Below are 21,090 nucleotides of genomic sequence, written 5' to 3' on the forward strand. Positions count from 1 at the left end.
ACCCTGGAATAAATCACACTTGATCGTAGTGTATGATCCTCTTATATATTGTTGGATTTGGTTTGCAAATATTTTGTTGAGGATTTCAATATCTATATTCATCAGAGATAATGGCCTGTAACTTTCTTTTTTGTAGTGTCTTTGCCTGGTTTTGGTATCAGGGTAATGGTGGCCTCATAGAATGAATTGGGGAGTGTTCCATTGTCTTCCATTTTTTGGAATAGTTTGAGAAGGATAGGTACAAGCTCTTCTTTATATGTTTGGTAGAATCTCCCCTCTGAAGCCATCCAGACCTGGGCTTTTGTTTGCTGGGAGTTTTATTGGTTATAAATTCAATTTTACTACTAGTAGTCACTCTGTTCAAATTGTCTGTTTCTTCTTGATTCAGTCTTGTCAGGTTATATGTTTCTAGAAATTTGTCTATTTCTTTTAGGTTGTTCAATTTGTCGGTATATAACAATTCATAGTATTCTCTTATGATTTTTTTGTAACTCTGTGGTATCAGTTGTTATTTCTCCTCTTTCACTTCTTATTTTATTTGGGTCTTCTCGCTTTTCTTCTTGGTGAGCCTGGCTAGAGGTTTATCAATTTTGTCTTTTCAAAAGGAACAGGTCTTAGTTTCACTGATTTTTTCTATTGTTTTAGGTGTCTCTATTTTATTTATTTCTTCTCTGATCTTTATTATTTCCTTTCTTATGTTTACTTTGGGCTTTATTTTTTTCTTCTTTTTCTAATTCCTTTAGATGGTAGGTTATTTGTTTATTTGAGATTTTTCTTGTTTCTTGAGGAAGGCTTGTATCACTCTAAACCTCCCTTTTAGAACTGATTTTGCTGCATCCCATAGATTTTGGAAAGTTGTGTTTCCATTTTCATTTGTCTTGAAGGATTTTCTGATTCCTCTTTGATATATTCATTGACCCACTGGTTTTTGTTTTTTTTTTTTTTTGCAGTATGCAGGCCTCTCACTGTTGTGGCCTCTCCCATTGTGGAGCACAGGCTCCGGACGCGCAGGCTCAGCGGCCATGGCTTACGGGCCCAGCCACTCCGCGGCATGTGGGATCTTCCCGGGGGGCACGAACCTGTGTCCCCTACATTGGCAGACAGACTCTCAACCACTGCGCCACCAGGGAAGCCCAACCCACTGGTTTTTTAAGTAGCATGTTGTTTAGTCTCCATGTGTTTGTGCTTTTCCTATTTTTCTTTCTGTAATTGATTTCTAGTTTTATATACTGTGATCAGAAAAAAAATGCTTGATATAATTTCTATTCTCTTAAATTTATTGAGATTTGTTTTGTGGCCTAGAATGTGATGCATCCAGGAGAACTTTCCATGTGCACTTGGAAAGAATGTGTATTCTGCTGTTTCTGGATGGAATGTCCTGTAGATATCTATTAAGACCAACTGGTCTACTGTGTCATTTAAGCCTTATTGATTTTCTGTCTGGATGATCTGTCCATTGACTTAAGTGAAGTGTTAAAGTCTCCTACTATTACTATATTACTGTGAAGTACACTTTTTCCCCACAGTTGATCACTGCCTGTTGTGGAGCCACACTGCAGGGCAGGTGGGACCCACATGGATTTTCGTGTGTATCAGGGTGTAAGCTGTGGTGGACTGGCCACCATCAGAGTTCTGGGTCTCTTCTGAGGCGCTGCTTGAGCACACGCCAACAATGGCCACCACCACCCCACCCGGATGACACTCTGGGACCCCGTTGCCTCTGTGTCCCATGGCAGAAATTCTTCTCTGGTCACGGCAGCCCTAGATCCAGTGCCGAGCTACAATGTGGAGTAAGTGAGACTGGACCAGTTACTTGGCTCAGACTGGGGCACATGCAGAAGTGGTCAGGGGAAACCCAGCAGCCACTAGAGAAGTCTTCAATCCAACCTCTCTGCTCTGCCTTGGGGACAAGCCAGCATGCATGTACTCCTCAAGGGCAAAGTTCAGGCTTCCCTCAGCCCTCCTGTTAGTCCCAGTGGTCCTCTGACCAGCCAAAGGGCTCATCTCCCCTGTGTAGGACCCCAGGAGTGGGTTACCCAATCTGTGGCTCAAACCACTTACTCCTCAGTGTGGGTCTCTGCCCATGTAATCTCCCTTTTCCTCTGAGTCCCCTTCCAGGGACATAGGTCCCAACCTGACTGCTTTTCCTTCCTTCCTATCTGATTTTGTGTGGATCTTTCTTACAGCCTTGTTTGTACAGAAGTCTTTCTGCCAGTTTCCAGTTAGTTTTCAGAGAGAATTGCTCCACATGTACATGTATTTTTGATGTGTTTATGAGGGGAGGTGAGTTCCACATCCTCATACTCTGCCATCTTGATTGATTTGTGGTGTCAGTCTTCTTGTTGTGTGATCAACAAGAGATGTTAGTGATTTGAAGGAATCCAATGATAAAAAAACAAAAGCAAGAGCAGGAAATTCTGACATGTGGAGTAGAAGGTTTAAGTTTACATTTCTGGGTACCTAGACACTAGCAGATAGGAGGGAAATGGTTACAGTCTAATCCATCTGTCTGGCTTATAACTGTTACTATAATATAAGTATGTATTCCATGGTCCTGTATACTGCTAACAATGAATAAAATAAATATTAATATATTATACTCATATTTAATGCAAATTCTATGACAAGTGTTCCAAGAAATAACAAGTTTGAGAAGCAAAATATATTCTTTTTTTTTTTATTGATAATAATATTTTTATTTATAATGATCACGTAAATGTCCATGCACTGGTAGGGAGAGATGCTTATGACCTTTAATTGAGAAGAGCAGAGTACAGAAAAGTACTTGTAACATGATCCAGTTTTGTTTCTGAATTGATAGTTGGAAAGAGAGCTATAAAGCCCTGAAATGTCCAGAAGCTTAGTGGTTTTCTCTGATTGGTGGGTGAATTCTGAGTGAATTTTGTTGATTTATCTGAATTTTCTCCAATGAACATGATTTGTGTAATTCAAGTGCTTACAAGAAAAAAAAAATCTTGATTTTAGTGCAAGAGTCCAGCAGGTGTATTTTAAGATTCTAAGCACAGGTGGAAAGCAGACGGCAGATAAAAACGTGACTATCTATGACTGGGGTTTCCTGTGTAGGGGAGGAAAAACCCTTTTCTCTCTTCCTAGGTTCTCAACTGGGATCCTGTTACATAGACAGATTAACAAGAGAAAACAAACTGATGTTTATTAACATGTATATCTCATGTACAGGTGGGAGAAACTCTGGGAAAAGTAACTCAAAGACATGGCTAGAACTTGGGCTTCAGGACCTTCTCAGCTAAATCAAAGGAAGGACGTGGGGAGGTGAGTGCTGGGAAGGTGGCCAGGAAACTATGGTAAGTGAGGTAAGGTTTGTTATGCACCTTTAAGCCAGTGTCTTCTGCGTGGACCAGGGTCTCTTAGGGTTTAGAGACATCCTTCTCTTTCTGGTACAGAATGGGAAACACCCTTACAAGTGGAGATTTCCTTTATAAATATAAATTTCCCTTATAAAAGGGTAACTTACTCTCTGTTATCAGAGCTTCTCCTGTCTGCTGTTTCTTTAAAAGTCAGTTCAAAATAATCCTTAAACCAAAGAGGCATATTTGAGGTGGTGTATTCTGGTCTCCTACAGCTATTAGTCCTTTAATAAACCAAGATTAAGGCTCATTGTAAGATATCCACATCAAGTCGGGCTCCCGACCACAGAAAGACTTTATTATAGATGAGCACTGACATTTACAACTTTCAATATTAACTGAGCTAAAACCATGTTAATTCAAGACAAACATTTGTTTTTTGAAAATCTAAGGCATTAGCCTATCTTAATTTTTTTTTTCAATTTTAATTTTTTATTTTACAAATTTAATCAGTTATACATATACATATGTTCCCATATCCCCTCCCTTTTGCGTCTCCCTCCCACCCTCCCTATCCCACCCCTCCAGGCAGTCATAAAGAACCGAGCTGATCTCCCTGTGCTATGCGGCTGCTTCCCACTAGCTATCTACCTTACGTTTGGTAGTGTATATATGTCCATGCCGCTCTTTCACTTTGTCACAGCTTACCCTTCCCCCTCCCCATATCAAATTCTATGACAAGTGTTCCAAGAAATAACAAGTTTGAGAAGCAAAATATATTCTTGAATTGGTAATTTCAACAAATGATTTTGTGTAGAGCTATGAGGAGCTTGCTGGGAGATCCAAATATTATCCATTTATGTTCCCTAGTATTTTCCAGTATTGAATATTTGCTATAAGTTACAGTTCTTTGTAAATACTATTAAACTTGATATTTCTCATTTATTAAACAATGTTTCAATACAGATATCCATAATAATAAATAAAGAACATAAAGAATGTTAGAAGCATGTTAAGAAAGATAATTGAAATCAGTCAGCCAATTGCCAGATGCGTTTTAAATTATTGCAATGTAAAGTATCGTCAATTGGGGGCTTTCATATATCTCAGACTCATAGGTATATTCATAACATCAAAAAGCCAAAAACCTCTGAAACAGTCCTGATGAGCCAATGCCTACTACTTTTAAGAGTTATGCACAGTTTAACAGTAAGTCAAGGGACAAGATTTGGTGAAAAAGCAATAAGCAAAACTGTAGCAGTAGATGGGTTATCTACCGACACTATCTCCAATCTCCAAAAAATGAATTTTTTTAGGGCAAGTTTGTTAAATAAAGGACTTCAGTTTCCCAAAAGTTTATCATCAGTTTTGACATTAATATATAACTACTATAATAGAATAGAAGAATTATACATTGAAAAATTTGGTGCCCTTCATGAATTCAAGTTTTTCAGGGAGAGAAAGAGGACAATTACATCCTAGTGGATTAAATCTAGAGATATGTTCATTGTGTTAAGTGATTACAGTGAAGCAGCACCTAACATCCTATTCCAAAAGGTGGTGCTTGGGCTGAACCTTGAAGGAAGGCTAAGACTAAGCCAGGAGAAGAGGGTGGGAATGGGTCCAAGCAAAGGGTGCAGCCCAGTAGCATGAAAGCATGACAGTTTCAGAAAAATTAGATGTGACTGTAGTAAAGAGTATGGATGAATATATGGTGGGGAAATGCACGTAGGCCCAGTTTATGAAGGGTTTTTTTATGTCTTATAGGGACTTTGAATTTCATCCTGAATGCTATGAAAATACCTCAAAGTATTTTAAGGAGAGGAATGACAATTCAGATGTGCCTCTATAAAATGAAAGATGTGAAACAAGGAACTTCTGTAGTTTCTTCCATCTTTAGTGGTCTGTGATCCTACAAATAGTGAAGTCCTGATCATAGTAGAGAGGATGAAGAGCCAGAGACAGTTATGAGAGTGATCTCACAGGAGCTATGGGATGATTGCTGTGAAGTATTGAGTCTGGGTGCTGCAATTAGCTGGCATAGGGATAGAGGAGAGAGGCCAGAGGTAAGACGGGTTCCATTTTGAACATGTTAAGATTTGGCATTCCTTACAAAACCCACTGATGCTACTAGATGATCTCAGCCCTCCCCTCAGACTTTCATTAACACTGGGAAGAAAAGGACTACTGAATCCTCTAAATTTTTATGGTAGGTGGGCCAACACTGCTCTCAAAAAAGAAAAAAGGGAGAAAAAAAGCTACTCCCAGCAACTACTTAATGATTAAGTCATTTCAGAACTTCATCCAAATCCACTTAATTACACCCTTTAGTTCCCATCTAATTAGTTTAGGCTTAACACTAATATCAGTTTGGTGAGAACTTGCTGATCTATTTGATCTCTTAATCTGGCCTATCGATTCCACAGTTTATAGCCAAATTATAACCATCCTTGTTTGAATCCTTTCCCAACTGTTCTCTCTTTAAAGCAAGTTCTCGCTACTACTTGAAGAATAAAACCTTCCCTCTCCCCAACGGAAATACATTCAGAGACCCAGCACAGAGTAAATACCATGCCCTATACCATGAACACAGTGCGTACCCAGCATTTCCTAGGGCTGGTGATAATACATGTTCAAAGTAACTTCATTTTTCCTTTGGAGAGGAAAAGGAGAAGAAAAGCACTGCTAGGATGTGACTGTAATGTGAATGAATAAGTATCATGAATGGTTAGAGTGGAGGTCCACTGTATTTTGCAGAGTCCAACTTTATACGGGGCCCAAAAAGGAAAGATTGACCAATGACTGTTTGTGGTATATTTTGGTTTTAAGGTGGTGTGTGTTTTTGTTTGTGTGTAGGGGAAGTGAGTTGCCTCACTGGGGAGGTGGTACTGAGAAAGGAAATAAACTAGTTTCTGACAGTCGAGAAGATGACTGCACCACAACAGCATGCAAGGATGGAGAAGGAGTGAGGACACAGATGAGTCAGGTGGGCTGGACTGTAATTAGATTCCACAGTCAGGTCATCAAATAGGAATTCATATACAAAGAACAACAACACACACTGCTCCTCAAATGATGATCTACATCAACCAGGGATCCTTAGTCTCTCAGGTTTCTGACTTGGGAAATCCTCTCTTTCCCCTGGTCCAGACCTCCTTCTCAATTCTCTTGGAACCTTAGAGACATGGTATTTCTTTCTTTTTTTTTTTTTTTTTTTTTTTTAGTAAATTTATTTATTTATTTTTGGCTGCGTTGGGTCTTCACTGCTGTGTACGGGCTTTCTCTAGTTGCAGCAAGCGGTGGCTACTCTTTGCTGTGGTGCGCGGGCTTCTCATTGCAGTGGCTTCTCTTGTTGTGGAGCACGGGCTCTAGGCACACGGGCTTCAGTAGTTGTGGCTCGCGGGCTGTAGAGCGCAGGCTCAGTAGTTGTGGCGCGCAGGCTTAGATGCTCCGGGGCATGTGGGATCTTCCCGGACCAGGGCTCGAACCCGTGTCCCCTGCATTGGCAGGCGGATTCTTAACCACTGCACCACCAGGGAAGTCCCGAGACTTGGTATTTCTCCAAGCCAAAAATAAAGAAACCAAAGCAAAATGAAGAAAGATTCCAAGGAAAACATTTAAAGATATGGAGAATGAAAAACACCAAATTCAGAATAGTGATTTATTTCAGCTGGGGGTGTATGTCTGTTTTGAGGAGGCAGGAAGGAGTAGAGAGCAAAGTTTGTTAGCAGCTTGAACTGTAACGTTAATGTTCTATTTCTTGAACTGGGTATTAGGTACAGTGGTGTTTTTATGCCAGAATATCTGAAATATTTCATAATTTTCAAAAAGAGATGTTAAAAAAAGGAAAGAGTAACAGAAAGATCATTTTGTCTATGTCCCTACTACTACCTGGGAAAAGATAGGGGCCCTTCCTAATTATTCTACTTTTATTATAAACTGAAAAACTGTTCACAAACAAGACTGTGCCTCCTCTCATCTTTGAGGTTATAGGAATGGGCTCACAGGAAGAGGGTGATAAGGGGGCCTTGGGTCTGTTCAGATGGTACAGAGAAGCCAAACAGGAGTGGAGCTGGAGCCCTCTTCCCACCCCACCCCCTCCAGATGCCAGAATTCCACACGCCATTATTATATTATAATTATTCTACTTTTATTTTAAGCTGAAAAACTGTTCACAAACAAGACTGTGCCTCCTCTCATCTTTGAGGTTAATGCTCACAAGTCAATTCATTATTTTAGCAAATGTTCGAATCACACACCTATGAAGCTTGATCAACTTCAGTGACTCCATCCATGGGTGTAACTCTAGTTGCATTGAACTTCTGATTTGGAACTTCCTGTTTTGTTAGTAGTATGACATCATACATGTTTGAATGACACATCAGGAAGAGAGGTCATCCTCCTTCAATGTTCAGTCAGCTCTGTTACCCACACGCCGCTGATAGGGTGCTGAGTTATTCCAGGCTTCCTCAAACCTCCTTTCTCCTCACTAATCCTTCCCTACCTCTTCTGTACCTAAGCCCCAGGGTCACTGCACTTCTGCAGTGATCGCATTGCAGAGACCACGCAGAGAAAAGATGAAAGCCATGTGTCCTCTTGTTATAAAAGACATGAATAGCTGCAAGACAGAAATGAGACAAGAAAGGATAAATCTAGTTATTAGAATTAGACCTGCACATTATCTGTGTATTTCATGTTTCCTACTTAGGATTTTTCTCCAAAATAGAGGCTGATTGGCATCATACTGATAGATAGCAAGCTTGATGTCATACTGCCTGAGTTGAAATCCCTTCTCTGCCACAACCTAGCTACATGATCTTGAGCAAGTTATTTAACCTCTTTGTAAAATTTGTATATTAATAGTGCCTACATTCTGAAGTTCAGATAAAGAGTAAATGAAATGATGCATGAAAATGCTTAGCACAGCACAATTCCCAGTGCATAGCAAGAGCTTAATAAATGTTGGCAATTACTATGTGCATTGATTTTAATTTTTCTTTCTGCCCTTTGGTATTGAGGATAACATATATCCAGGAAAAAACAGCTTCCAAGCAAAAGGCACATCTGGTGAAAGTGGCTTCCATTCCTGGAGGAAGATTCCTTCCTGAAAGCATTGGGTTCTTCCAACTACTCTCTTCTCCTTACTCTCTTCGGGTTGTTTTAACTACAGGTGCCAGAAATCGGCCACTGGAAGGAGATAGGAGTTGCTAAACTGGTTGGTAGCTTCTTTTGTTTTTATTTCTTAATATTCATTGCTACCTTCCACGCACAGCTAAAAGAGACCAGAGACCCAAATGACAGCGTGCATGTTCCCTCCCTCAAGGCTGTCCAGTCACTTTTTCATCAGAACAGGGACCTTTTGGGGGAGAAAATGTTTTTATTTCCCCCAGAAGTAAATGAGGCCAAGAAGGTCGTTGGCAAACTGTAGGGCAATGGTGTCTCAGTGCCAGCATCTCTTGCCTTAGACACCTTCTTCTGTGGTCCTGAGTGAAGTTGCTAGGATTATGAGCCGCTAGGAAAAAGCTTGAGGATGACAGTGACTCCGAAAAGCTAAAAAAGCGAGTAGCAAAACTGGCCACAAAGGATTTTAACTTGCAGAACTCAGGGGAATACTTCGAGAGGAAGAAGGCAGTTATAGATAGAAAATCAAGTTTCAAACAGACACACGGAAAAGCATACTGCCTAGTGGACTGTGTTTCTTTATAACAAGATTTTTTAAAAAATAACATGCCGACTTTCCTTTCGTCCAGTCTCAGCCCAAACCAGTCTCCCTCCTTCCAGCCCTCCTCTATTATTAAAGGCTCTTGGCTCTCAACGAGGAAGGGAGGGCAAGAGACGATTGGCTAAGTGAGAGCAGCACCGCCTTGCGCCATCCCCTCCCACGCCCTCCCTGGATAAACAGCTGGAATGAGAAATAGGGAGGGAGGGCTGGGATTGGCTGAGTGTCAGTTACCAGGGTGGGGTGAGGCAGCGAGGATGAAGACTTTACCTGTCTAGGTAAGTCAGGAAGAGGTCAAAAGAAGAAAACAGTAGGAAGCAGGGGAAGCAGTCTCTGTCTCCGTCTCTGCCCTTTGAAATATAAGGGTATTCCTTTCCTCTCTTCAGCCCCCCGCCCAGTGAAGGTGAGTTAATTCCTAACCAACTATTGCTTATTCTGCAGCAAGAAGGGGACGCTTCATGGGAAGTCAGAGTTGCGGGGAGCCCTTTATACCCCAGGTGGGGGTCTTTCCTCTCTGTTCCTCAGCTCCCTGAGTCCAGTACGGGATCAGAGTGAGTTAGTAGCTTCTTGAGATTGGAGTGTTTTAGTGGAGACCCAGGCTGAGACACATTTTTTTTTTCATCTGCCTATTTAGGTTGGAAAAGCATATCGTGCTGACAACAAGAAAACAGATTTGTTTTAGAAATTTCCATCTCTGAATAATTGAAGTTGCGCTGTGATTTTGGAAGAGAATTGTTAGTGTAGAGGAGGTCAAAATGGAAAATCGCCCGGGGAAGAAAAGTGCTTTGATTTTCCATTCTAACAGGCAAATTTCTCATGGCGTTATGAACTCAATGTCTATTGTTATTTAAATGAAGGGTACCGTGTGTGTGTGTGTGTGTGTGTGTGTGTGTGTGTGTGTGTGTGTGTGTGTCTGTGTGTGTGTCTGTGTGTGTGTCTGTGTGTGTTCAGTAATGGTAGTGTGATAATGGAGCTCTTTGTGGAGGGGTGTGTAAGGTGTGAGCTGTGCTAGGTTTTTGTAAGGGTGTGTGAGATTTGGTTACATTGGGAAAATGCCAGCTCAGGCTACCAGCTCATCTTTGGAAAACCCACGGATACTCTAGCTGCAAAGTCAAGCCTATCTGAGTTCAGCTTCATTAACTTTCTGACTTTACCTGTTAACAGACATAGGGACTGGCAAACAGAAAGCTACTCAACTGTGCCGGGGCCTCACCTAAATTAATATTTCACGGTAGCATGTTGAGTCTAGTAGGAATTCCGAGTGGGGCTCAGGCCAAAGCAGTGTGGCAGAGTCCAGAGAGGAGAACCAGACCAGTGCTGTGGTTTTGCTTTGACTTCCTTCGGGTGTCCCAGTTGGCAGTCTGTGTGGCCAGATTCCCTGCACAAGGGCGCTGGGTGTAGAAGTCAAGTCAGAGTAGCAAGTCAGCTCTCCGCCATCCAGCTTGTGGGGATTAACACTCTGGTCCCTAACTTCTCCCCTTTTCCTCCTGCTTCCAGAAAGAGGGAAGTGGGAAGACCCAGTGCCAAGATCCCAGGGCCTGGCACACAAGTCCTGAGTGAATATATTGAGTTTTGTCCTAGCAACTGAAGCTTTAGTCTTTAGCTCAGCCCACACCACAGAACCAGCCCGCCAAGCTCACTGACTGAGGGCTGCCATACAGGGCGACCTTGTCAGCAATAAAGGTAAGCTGCAGTGTCAAGCAAAGTTCTTCTGTGCAGGTGATATTTCCACCCACACTCTCCCTCAAACCCACTGGTGAAAGAGACGATTATATCATTGCTTAAACACAAACAGAAAACTGCCCATGTGCTTGTGGAGAGGGATACACACACAGTGCAACTTTTAGTCTTCTTGGCCTTTTCCTTAGGATGTTCTCCAGCCCAAGGCACATTTTCGGTGGTCAGCAAAAAGCAGAGGCACCTGGTCTAAGAGAAACAGGAAACCTCTTTGACCACTGGGGAGAGAGCTGAGCTCTTGGAGGATATAGGAATGGGCTCACAGGAAGAGGGTGATAAGGGGGCCTTGGGTCTGTTCAGATGGTACAGAGAAGCCAAACAGGAGTGGAGCTGGAGCCCTCTTCCCACCCCACTCCCTCCAGATGCCAGAATTCCACATGCCATTTATTTACTCTCCTCCAAGGCTTGGCTGGTTTCAGGGAGTAGTTAATATTTAATGTGCCTTTGCATGGGTGGCCCCGATATAGTCTGTGCACATTTCTTAACCCATTTCCTCCTCCCCTCAAGCTGCCCAAAGAGGTCAAGGGTTAAAAAATACAGAACTTTCACCTTGAGTGTTTTGCATGCTGTTCAGGCTTCTTATCAAGTAGAAATACCTCAGGTTTCAATGGCTGCCCTGACATAGCCCCCAAGTTTCAAGGTTGTAAAGTTGGTGGAAGGAAATGCAGCATCCAGTTCAGGTCAGACTGTTGAGGGAAGGAGAGAGTGGTGAAGAGAAGAGAAGACGTCTTTATGGTTCAGACTTTTACGGTCAGGATACTAGGTGTGGAGATGAGGTGTGAGTACCTTAGAGCTCATTCAGCTTTGGTTTCAGGTTCAGGTTAATCTCTGCAGTGATTTTGTTGTATCTATGACTTGAGCTTCAGTGGCATTCGGTGTCTTTTCCTTATTCTGGAAATATCTATTGTGGAGACAAAAAGCTGGCCTGGATGCATAAATCTGAATCAGAGAAGAGTGGTCTTAGGGCTTTCAGTGTTTACACAGACGTGGCCAGTGGCCCTTCTTTAGGTACCCAGCCCTCTTGCCTCTAGACAGCTGCTGTAATGCCCTCTAGAAGGGCTGGGAGCCACAGGCTGCCCCTTAGATGCAGTTATAAGTCATTTCCTACTTCCCATAGGAAGGGGAGGTAGAAAGGACCCCAGCTTTTGCATCGGTCAAATGGAGAAAATGCCACATCCTGCCTAAGGTATCAGGTTATTTTAAAAACCGAATTAACATATCTGAAAGCACCTTGTAAGCTGTACCCTGGTATGTTTTTTTAAGTTATGCTGTTCATATTGTTTCTATCTCTTCCAGCTGCTTCAGGCCATCCTTTGTTCCAAAGTGAGAATGTGTTAGGCTGCCCTGGGAGGGAGGAGAGGCTAGCACACCACTGTAAAGTCTGAAGTGTGCTTGGAAGAACAAGCGTAGTCATTTTTCTCTGAAAGGGAAAGGCAGCATCTGCTCATCCATTCACAGAGAACATTTTATTAATTACACTGAGTCACTTTTAATAGTTACTGCCCCAGTGTAACAGATAGGAAAACTAGAGCCAAAAAAAACAGACCCTTGGATCTACACTGACTTCTTGGAAACAATACTTTTGTCTTAACAAAGTTTTGCATGCCCCATGCCTATTAGGTACTCATAAATGTTAGTGTAACTGAAAGCATTGCCCAGATTCCATTAAGCCATATATTTTCTGGGAAATAAAATATTAAAAAAGAGCTTACATGAAGCTTCCCTGGTGGCGCAGTGGTTAAGAATCTGCCTGCCAGCCATGGGTTCGAGCCCTGGTCCGGGAAGATCCCACATGCCGCAGAGCAACTAAGCCCATGTGCTGCAACTAGTGAAGCCCACATGCCTAGAGCCCATGCTCCACAAGGGAAGCCACTGCAATGAGGAGCCCACGCACCGCAACGAAGAGTAGCCCCCGCTCACCACAACTAGAGAAAACCCGCGTGTAGCAAAAAAGACCCAATGCACCAAAAAATAAATAAATAAAATAAGTAAATTTATTTAAAAAAAAATTTTAAAGAGCTTACAGTAATAGGGTAGAAGCCAAAAAAGAGACCTTCCAACAGTTCAACTAGTTCTAATGTCTACTGAGTTCTAGTGTCAACTCAGTCGACACTAGAACAAATGACGTTTATTCATCAGCATTTTTTGAATGCCTTCTGTGTGCCTAGGCTAATGAGAAATGGATCCTCTTTGTTGTAGTGGTCTCAACCCTTCAGAATGTTAGGAATGAGTTAGTACTTTTGGAACCTAGACGGTCATTAATGGAGAGGCTAGCTGAGATGACTGAACTTCATCCACATGACTTCTTATGTTTCTGTTTTATTGGGATTCTGGATAATGGGAAACTAACCTCATGAAGGAATCCCAGGAGTTATCTTACCCCATGTTGATTTATCACTGGGCTTCTTTGGTATCTCTGTCCCCTCTGGTTCTCCCTCTCTCTCCTGAGAGGCTCTAGACCCGCGTGAACTACATGTGTCTTGCCCGTAACAGATCTTCCGTCTTCCTTCCCCATTGTCCTGCCCCCTCCCTACCTGCCCCACTTGAAAGTCTCCTCCCAAGCAGGAGGGGAGCTCTGTGAGGCCTTGTGTTTGTCAGCTCTAGGTGGTTGGCAGACTGACTCACCCAGCACAGCCCAAACCTGACTTTGGCACTGGAAGCAATTATTGGCAGAGGCAAAAAAGACAACCTGCCCTGGAATCTAAACCCCAAGTCTCAAGATCTCAAATAAAACCCAATTTTCCAGGACATTTTACCTAGTATTCAGAAGGTGGGAAAGATGGTAGAAAATAAAGCATGGCGTTGTGGAGAAAATATGGATTCAGAATCAGACAAAGTATACTCTAATTCTAGCTCTTCCCCCAGGTCCCTACTTGATCTTAGAACTGTCTTTTAATCTTAATTCTTCTAGAATTTCATTTTAGCATAGCAGAGTCACCTTTGGCCTTTCCAGCTCTGGTGGAGTTTTTCCCACAAACAGGAATATGAAAATCTCTGGGATTTCCTGAAGGAAGATGACACTACCTTCCTTTGCTATTTCTATTGGCACAATGAACTTGAACTGTTCTTTCCCTATGAGTTGGAGTTGGGAGAAAGCTACCTAGAGCATTGCTCTTGTTCATTTGACACAGATTAGGGAATCTCATTGGGAATAAGTGCAACATCAGGAGGGTGATACACAAGAGGGAAACTGGGTTTCTGTCAACCACTGGGGTGCCACGCACATCCCTCCCAGACTAGGGGGATGACGGTGGCTGGGGTGGGGGTCGTTGTGATGGTGCTGATGATGTGGCTATGGTAGCAGCTGACAGTTACAGGGCCGTGCACTGCACAAAGTGTTTTACATGGAGTATTTCATTCTATAGTCACGAAAACCCTTTAAGGTAGGTACTATTACGGACCCTGTTCCTTTTTAAAAAAAAAAAAAAGCTTTTATTTCCCTTGCTTCAATCTACTTTGATACGAGATGGATCTTGTCTTTTTCTTATTACAAAAACAGTAGTAGTTACTCATTTATTCCTTAAGTGTTTGCTTACTTACTACCAACTAAACTGTGCTATTTGTTATCATTTAGTCTTACTATTAACCCTATTTAATGAAGAAAAACAGATTCAAAGAGTAATTTGCCTCGTCACAACACTTTAAATGGTGGAACTGGAATTTGAACCCAGATCCAGCTACCTCCAGAACCCAAGCTTTAACCCCTGTAATATGTAGCGTTTATAGTAATGAAAATGTAGGTTAAGCTCCCTGGTTCAGAGAAAAAATGTGACCAAGAGAAATGATGGAATCTCTTTTCTGACTAGACTGCTTCTCCACCACCTAAGTCTGACCTTCTGCATGTATGTAAGCCAGCTTATGCATCCTTACATGTCCAGCTTATGTGTCCCCCTGAAGGCTGGTGGTTTGGGTTTGGGTCATGGCTGAGCATGGCCCCTTCCAGCTCTCTGTTTGCTTGGTGTCCCTGCCACCATGCTGCTCCAGGGCCAGGGCAGAGCCTTGCTGGAGCCTGGCTCAGCTCACACATGGCTTTGATTCTTCTCTTTTCAGGCCCGGCCTGGGACATTCTTCACTTCCCTTCGCTTCCCCTCTGAGAGCCCCTTTCACCACCCCTGCACCTTGCTTCAGGCGATGCCCGAGAGAGAGCTGTGGCCAGCAGGGCCTGGCTTGGAACCCGTGACCCGCATTGGCAGCTGCGATAGCATGATGAGCACCACCTCCACCCTCTCTGGATCTGTACGTACTCTCTGTCTGCAGCCTGGCCCGCTCTCCGCACCCCTGCCCTGCCCTGCCCTACCCACCACCATCCTTGCTCACTGCTCCTTGTCTTTCATCTTCCTCGTCAGGGAGTGAATCACACCAGTTGGTATTCTGCCTCTGAGTCACCCCTGGTTCTACAGAGAATAGGGTGGGACAACCCCAGAGAGTAATAAGACAAATGAGAGTTTTCCCCAGTTTTCATTAGGTTGGGTGGTGTAATTGAGATGAGAGGGTGGGTCAGTGATCTGAGGTCACGGTGGAAACTAGAACATAGATCCTTGTAGCACGTGGATTCCTGAAGTCCTCTGCAAAGAACAGCGTTACTTCCATCTTTTACAAAGAGCAAAGAGCACGGAGCAGTTAAGAGCCTGGGTTCTGGAGCCAAACAGATCTGGGTTCTCTACTTATAAGCTCTATGACCTTGGGCAAATTACTTAATTTCTCTAAGCTTCAGTCTCAGTTTTAAGATGGGCATAATATTAATACCAAATTCATAGGGTTCTTGAGGCGAGTAAATGAAATGCATGTAAAGCACTTAGCATGTGCCTCTATGTAGAAAAGAAATAGCCTATCTGTAAGTAGAGACTGAGAATCTTCCAAAGTCACTGTGTTTAACTATTTGTGAGTGACATGTAATAAATTGTAATTTTTCTGGGCATGAATTTAAATCTTATTTCTTATAAGGTTGGTGTGAGAGAGTAAATCTGCCCTACGTCCAAATGTAAGCATTCCTTTGTTATGGGTACTCATCACATACATAATAACCCTTGAGAATTTATACTTTACTGTTCTATATCCTATATGTAGAGGTATTTGATAATTTAAGGATTGTAATGTTCTCTACTGAATGTCAAAGGTGTTTGATATAGTCAGTGTGTTTTGATACGTAAAAATGAAGTAGAAAAAGCAGCACACAACACACAAAAAACCTAAAGTGCAGACAATCTGTAGGTAATTCCTTTTTAACTCTAGATGATGGGGCCTCACAGACCGCTTTCAGTTTCTGTTAAGCAGAGGCCAACATGAGTAGTTACATACCACTGGACACAGAATGTGACAGGGATTAAAGGTTTTCAAAGTGAATCATCCATAAAGGAGAAATTCAGAGTTGGAGTTTTGGACGACTATTTTAGTAGGAAGAGGGCAGTAGAGAAGATTTTGTTTAGGGAACCTCTGGGGTCTGCATCAAGGCTTCCAAGGGCTGTATTCAGGACTTCCCTTTACAATGTAAGCCTCCCTCAATCAACTGACAGATGATTCTTTAAGGAGCCTGGGGAACTGGAGAAGTTATTCCAACAACCATCTCCCCTCCCCCTAAGATATTTTTAGGGCTTTCTCAAAATCTTTCCTGGCCATCTGAGTGGGTGTGGAAAATACATAACTCTGAAGTATCTCAAATATTAGGAAGAGGGGTAGAGACGGCAGGAAGGGACTCAGGCCAAATTTCCTGTATTCCTATCTGCCCTTTTGGTCCTCCCTTCAACCTTCAACTTTGGAGAGTAGTTATTCCATGGATCTTCCTGACCTTGTAGAACATAGGCAGTAACCATCTGAAATGGCTTCACCTGTTCTCCCAAACACTCCTACGTGCTTTCTCATAATGAAAATTATTTATTTTAATTTCTACTTAATATTTAATACTAAGTTGCTTTCCCCTCACCCCATACCAGTTTCTCCACCTTCTTCCCTTAAGTTAATATTTGCTTAAGAAATGAACACTTTTTTGAATGTTAGCCAGAGCCAAATGCTATCAAGAAAGTAAATACACAAGGGGAAAAAAAAATCCTGTATGGAATGCATTTCAAAGTCAAGTATAAATTATTTAGTAAATTTATCTGTGACTAGTCATGCCACTGTTCCCTTTGACCTGGCAACGAGTAGGTGGCTGTCTTTCCTGTTTGTCCTCATACTGTCCTTGACATGCCAGATCAAGAATGCAGAAGTACTTTGAAAAGTTAAAAGCAATACCATTCAAGTTTAAGGTCAAATCATTATGTTGCCCATATAGTTTAGAACAACATTGGAGACATGCAAAATGAGATACTTGACATAGGTCACACAGAAGAAGTGGAATTAGAACCTGGGACTGCTTCTGTTCTTTGCCCCTAAGCATTCCACCCAGGAGTGAACAAAAGAAAGGTCATTTGCCATCTGCCTGCCCAGCTGGGTGCTAGTAGGACAGTAGCCCGACAGTCTCTGCCCTCCTTGGTGCCTGCAGTTTCAGGAAGCAGCTCCATCAGGTCCGCAGAGTGGCATGGTGGAGAGGCTTCCAGCTCTTCAACAGTCCTTCCCAATGCAGGGTGGTTCTCGGGCCCTGCCAGTTTCTGCGGAGCTACCTCTCACAGCGCCCTCTCCTCGCTCTAGAGCGACAGCAGCTACGACTTCCTGTCCGCTGAAGAGAAGGAGTGTCTGCTCTTCTTAGAGGAAACTATTGGCTCATTGGACACCGAGGCTGACAGTGGACTGTCCACTGACAAGTCTGGGCAAGCCACAACTCCCCGAGGTCCCCGAACACTGCCCACAACCCAGCCTGCCGCCCAGGGTAAGAGAGAGTGTCTAAAAAAATTAAAAAAGGGGACTTCCCTGGAGGTCCAGCGGTTAAGACTCTGTGCTTCCACTGCAGGGGGCACGGGTTTGATCCCAGATCAGGGAACTAAGATCCCACCCACATGCTGCGAGGCCAAAAAAAAAACAAAAAATAAAAACCCCCCAAAAGCAGTACTTCCTCTGGCCACTCTCCATCTTGTCTGCCCTCTGCTCTAAGTGTCACAGGCAGAAGAAGGAGAAGATGCTCTCCTCTGCATTCTCGTGGCTGGAATAAAGCCTTGTTGTCCCTGCAGGGAAGTAGGGATTACCGACAAGCCAACCTTCTATGTCTTTCTATGAAGTATCAGAGGCCTGGGAGGGAAAGGGGTTTTACCAGCACCCATCCTCTTATGGAGAAATTCTAAAGCAATATGACCACAGAGGTTGGGGAGGGATTCAGGGAGGGGTGGGTGGTTGGCTCTGGAAAAACTAAGTCAGTCTGTGGAGCTAATCTGGGTGACCCAGAGGATGAGGCTGCAGGAGATAAGAAGAGGGAAGGGCTTCCTTAACTTCAGTGGGTGACGTCTCAAGGGCCTTGTGAGAGAGTATGGAGTGGCTTTGAGGCTCAGTAGATGGGGAACAAGATGGCACGTAAGTGTGGCCATGAGTGCAAGGCCATATGCCCCAGGGTGAGGGGGCATTTTACTCCTGAAGACAGTCCCATTGGTATCAGGACGGTGATCACTTATTCATTCATTTAGCAAATATTTATTGACAATGTGTTAGATCCTCCCTGAGACAGAGGAGGAAGTGGGGACATGGGGCTTCCCCTGCTGCCTGGTGCTGATTTCCTGGTCCAGTGGGCCTGACACGTGTGCTTACTCGCTGGAAGAAAAGAGCCCCTGTCACTCTGTGGTGTGGGAACAGCTGTGGCCATTATAGAATCATCCAGGTGCTTATGGAAAGTGAAGGCAGAAGAAGGCAGAAGCCTGGTCCAGCAAGAGCAAATCACCTGTTGACCATGTTCATGCTGATTGCTCCCACTGGACTCAGTTACCTGAAGGCCCCAGGATAGCTAGAGGGACTGTCCTGAACCCCAACCAACCCTGCATCTGTAGAGGGTAGAAAGAGCCTGAGTCAGGAACATGGAGCTGTCTGGGGCTGCCCTTTCCCCAGCCATCAGGAAACATTAATCCTTGGTTGAAGGGAAACTGCTAGTACTGATCTGTTAGTCTAAATGACATCCAAACAAGAGTGCTGCCCTTTAAAAGCAAAGAAACAACAAAAAACAAAACCCATCCATTGCTAATTAGAGATCAGAGTTTGGGAGGTGTTTTCTTTCCCCCGGCAGCAGGGTTCTCACCACGCACTCTTCTTTGCCTGTTCTCCCAACCCTCACAGGACATCCGAAAGAGACCGTTCAGCAAGGAACAGAGCCAAAAAGAGTGACTCCATTCAGCTTGTCTCATCTGCCCGAGCCTCAAAGCCTGGTCCTCAGGTCTGGCTCCTACAGCCTCCCCAGAAATATCCACATCAGCAGAAACCAGATCCTCAGAAAAAGCACCACACAGACTAACAGCCATATCCCAGGGGTATCTGACGGGCTTGTCCCAGGGCCTGAGAAAGAGCAGGTCGGCCAGAGCAGTGAGCCCCCCCAGGCACCGACGGGCCCCCGGGACGCTGCCCTTAATCTGGACAGGGCCTTCATCCCCCCACCAGAGGCCTTCCGGGACACCCAGCCAGAGCAGCGTGAGCAGCGCGACCTGCCCAGAGAGCCAGGGGAGCTGAGTCTCAGGCCCCAGGTCCACACATCACTCAGCCTCCAGCAACAAAGGGAGACCACTTCAGAGGCCATGTCCCAGAAAGCCAATGAGGAAGGCTCACCCGGGGAACCTGGACACCCTCGGCCTCCTCCAGCTGTGTCCTCTCAGAATGCAAAAGCTGAAGATGTTCCTGTCCCATCAGGGGGAGATCCAAATGCCCGGCTGACTCCCCTCACAGCCCCTAAGCCACGGAAGCTGCCACCAAATATTTTTCTGAAGAGCAGCCGAGGTGGTTTCCACAGTGATCCCCAGAACCGGCTGTCTTGCCACTCGGAGGCTGGCCCTAGAGACTCGGGCCCCACCTTGTCATCACTACAAGAGCAGAGGAGAGCACGCAGGGAAGCGCTGGAGAAGCTGGGGCTGCCCCAGGACCAAGATGAGGCCAGCACCCACTTAAGTAGGCCCTCCATCAGGCTCAGGGAGACTCGCACTCAGGCCCCCTCCCCGGCTCCGGCTTCGCCTGTGGTTCCAGCTCAGGTCTCAGCAGCGACAGGAAAGGCTCCAGCACCTGCACCAATGCGGGGACCTTCTCCAGTGAAAGCTCCGGGTCCGGCTCCAGCTCAGCCGTCTTCTCCAGGCAACGTTTTGGTTCCCGCCCAGGAACCCGCTCCAGGGAAAGTTCCAGCTGCCAAATCCATGCCAATTCCTATCCCTACGTCCCCAAGGGCAAATAGTCCCCTGACTCAGCCAAAGCCAGACTCTGGGCTGACTCTCCAGGAGAGCAGCATCCCTGGCCTGAGACAGATGAACTTCAAGTCCAACACGCTGGAGCGTTCAGGCCTGGGGCTGAGCAGCTACCTCTCAGCGGAGAAAGATCCCAGCCCCAAAACCAGCACCTCTCTGGGAAAAGGCTCCTTCTTGGACAAGATCTCACCCAATATCTTGCGTAACTCCCGGCCACGCCCGGCCTCCTTGGGCACCAGGAAGGACTTTGAGGCTATCCAGGTGGGCAAGTTGGCTGACCCAGAGTGTGAGCAGGGCTCCAAGCGCCTGTCTTACCAAGGACAGAGCCGTGACAGGCTGCCTCGACCCCCCGGTGTCAGTGTCAAGATCTCCCCAAAAGGCGTGTCTGATGAACAAAGAAAGGAGGCTCTCAAGAAGCTGGGCCTGTTGAGGAAGTAGGCGCTGGCCACCAGCACCCGCACACAACCCCTCCCGCACCCTGTTATTCAAGAAGAGACCCAGGGCTCCACTTAGTCTTCCCCACCTCACAAGTCAGGGGCTGGGCAGGGGTCGGCCTCTCTGCAGTGTCCTCTTCTCTCCAAGGGAGAGATTGGAGCACACATTTATTTTCAGAGTGGCTGTACCAATGAATGCCTGCGTGAACCATCCTGAAGATGATCTCCACAGGAGGGTGTGTGTGTGTGGTATAGGCTGTGTCTATCACTGAAGCTATTTATATGACACAGAGTCATTGCTCAGAATTCCTCACTTGTTGGAAATTTTCTTACATTGGGTAGAGTTCAGCCAAGCCAGAACTGAGGGCAGAGGGGTGGCTAAGCCTGAGAAAAAAAAGTCAAATGGGACAATGGATGTACCCGTGACACTAGGCAAATGCAGGATCACATGAAATGTGGGTCTCCCAGAACCCCTTCAGTGGGTGGAGACTGACACAGACCTTGCTGGATTCCCCTCTCACTTCTGGCCTCCTGGATAGGGGCCTGCGGCCAAGAGGAGTTGGTTTGTTATCTCATCATCT

The 21,090-nt window shown here is 44.7% G+C and overlaps 1 protein-coding gene across 1 annotated transcript; it reads left to right on the forward strand.

Moving 5' to 3' along the window:
• Nucleotides 1–9,353: 9,353 nt before the first annotated feature.
• C2H1orf116 (chromosome 2 C1orf116 homolog) lies at nt 9,354–20,590 on the forward strand. The gene is made up of 4 exons (XM_060088421.1): nt 9,354–9,448; nt 14,833–15,018; nt 17,407–17,584; nt 18,970–20,590. The coding sequence occupies exons 2-4, from the start codon at nt 14,914–14,916 to the stop codon at nt 20,511–20,513; spliced, it is 1,827 nt and encodes a 608-aa protein (XP_059944404.1). The 5' UTR covers nt 9,354–9,448; nt 14,833–14,913; the 3' UTR covers nt 20,514–20,590.
• Nucleotides 20,591–21,090: the final 500 nt, after the last annotated feature.

Source organism: Mesoplodon densirostris, chromosome 2 (assembly GCF_025265405.1).
Source record: "Mesoplodon densirostris isolate mMesDen1 chromosome 2, mMesDen1 primary haplotype, whole genome shotgun sequence".
Classification (NCBI taxonomy): Eukaryota; Metazoa; Chordata; class Mammalia; order Artiodactyla; family Ziphiidae; genus Mesoplodon; species Mesoplodon densirostris.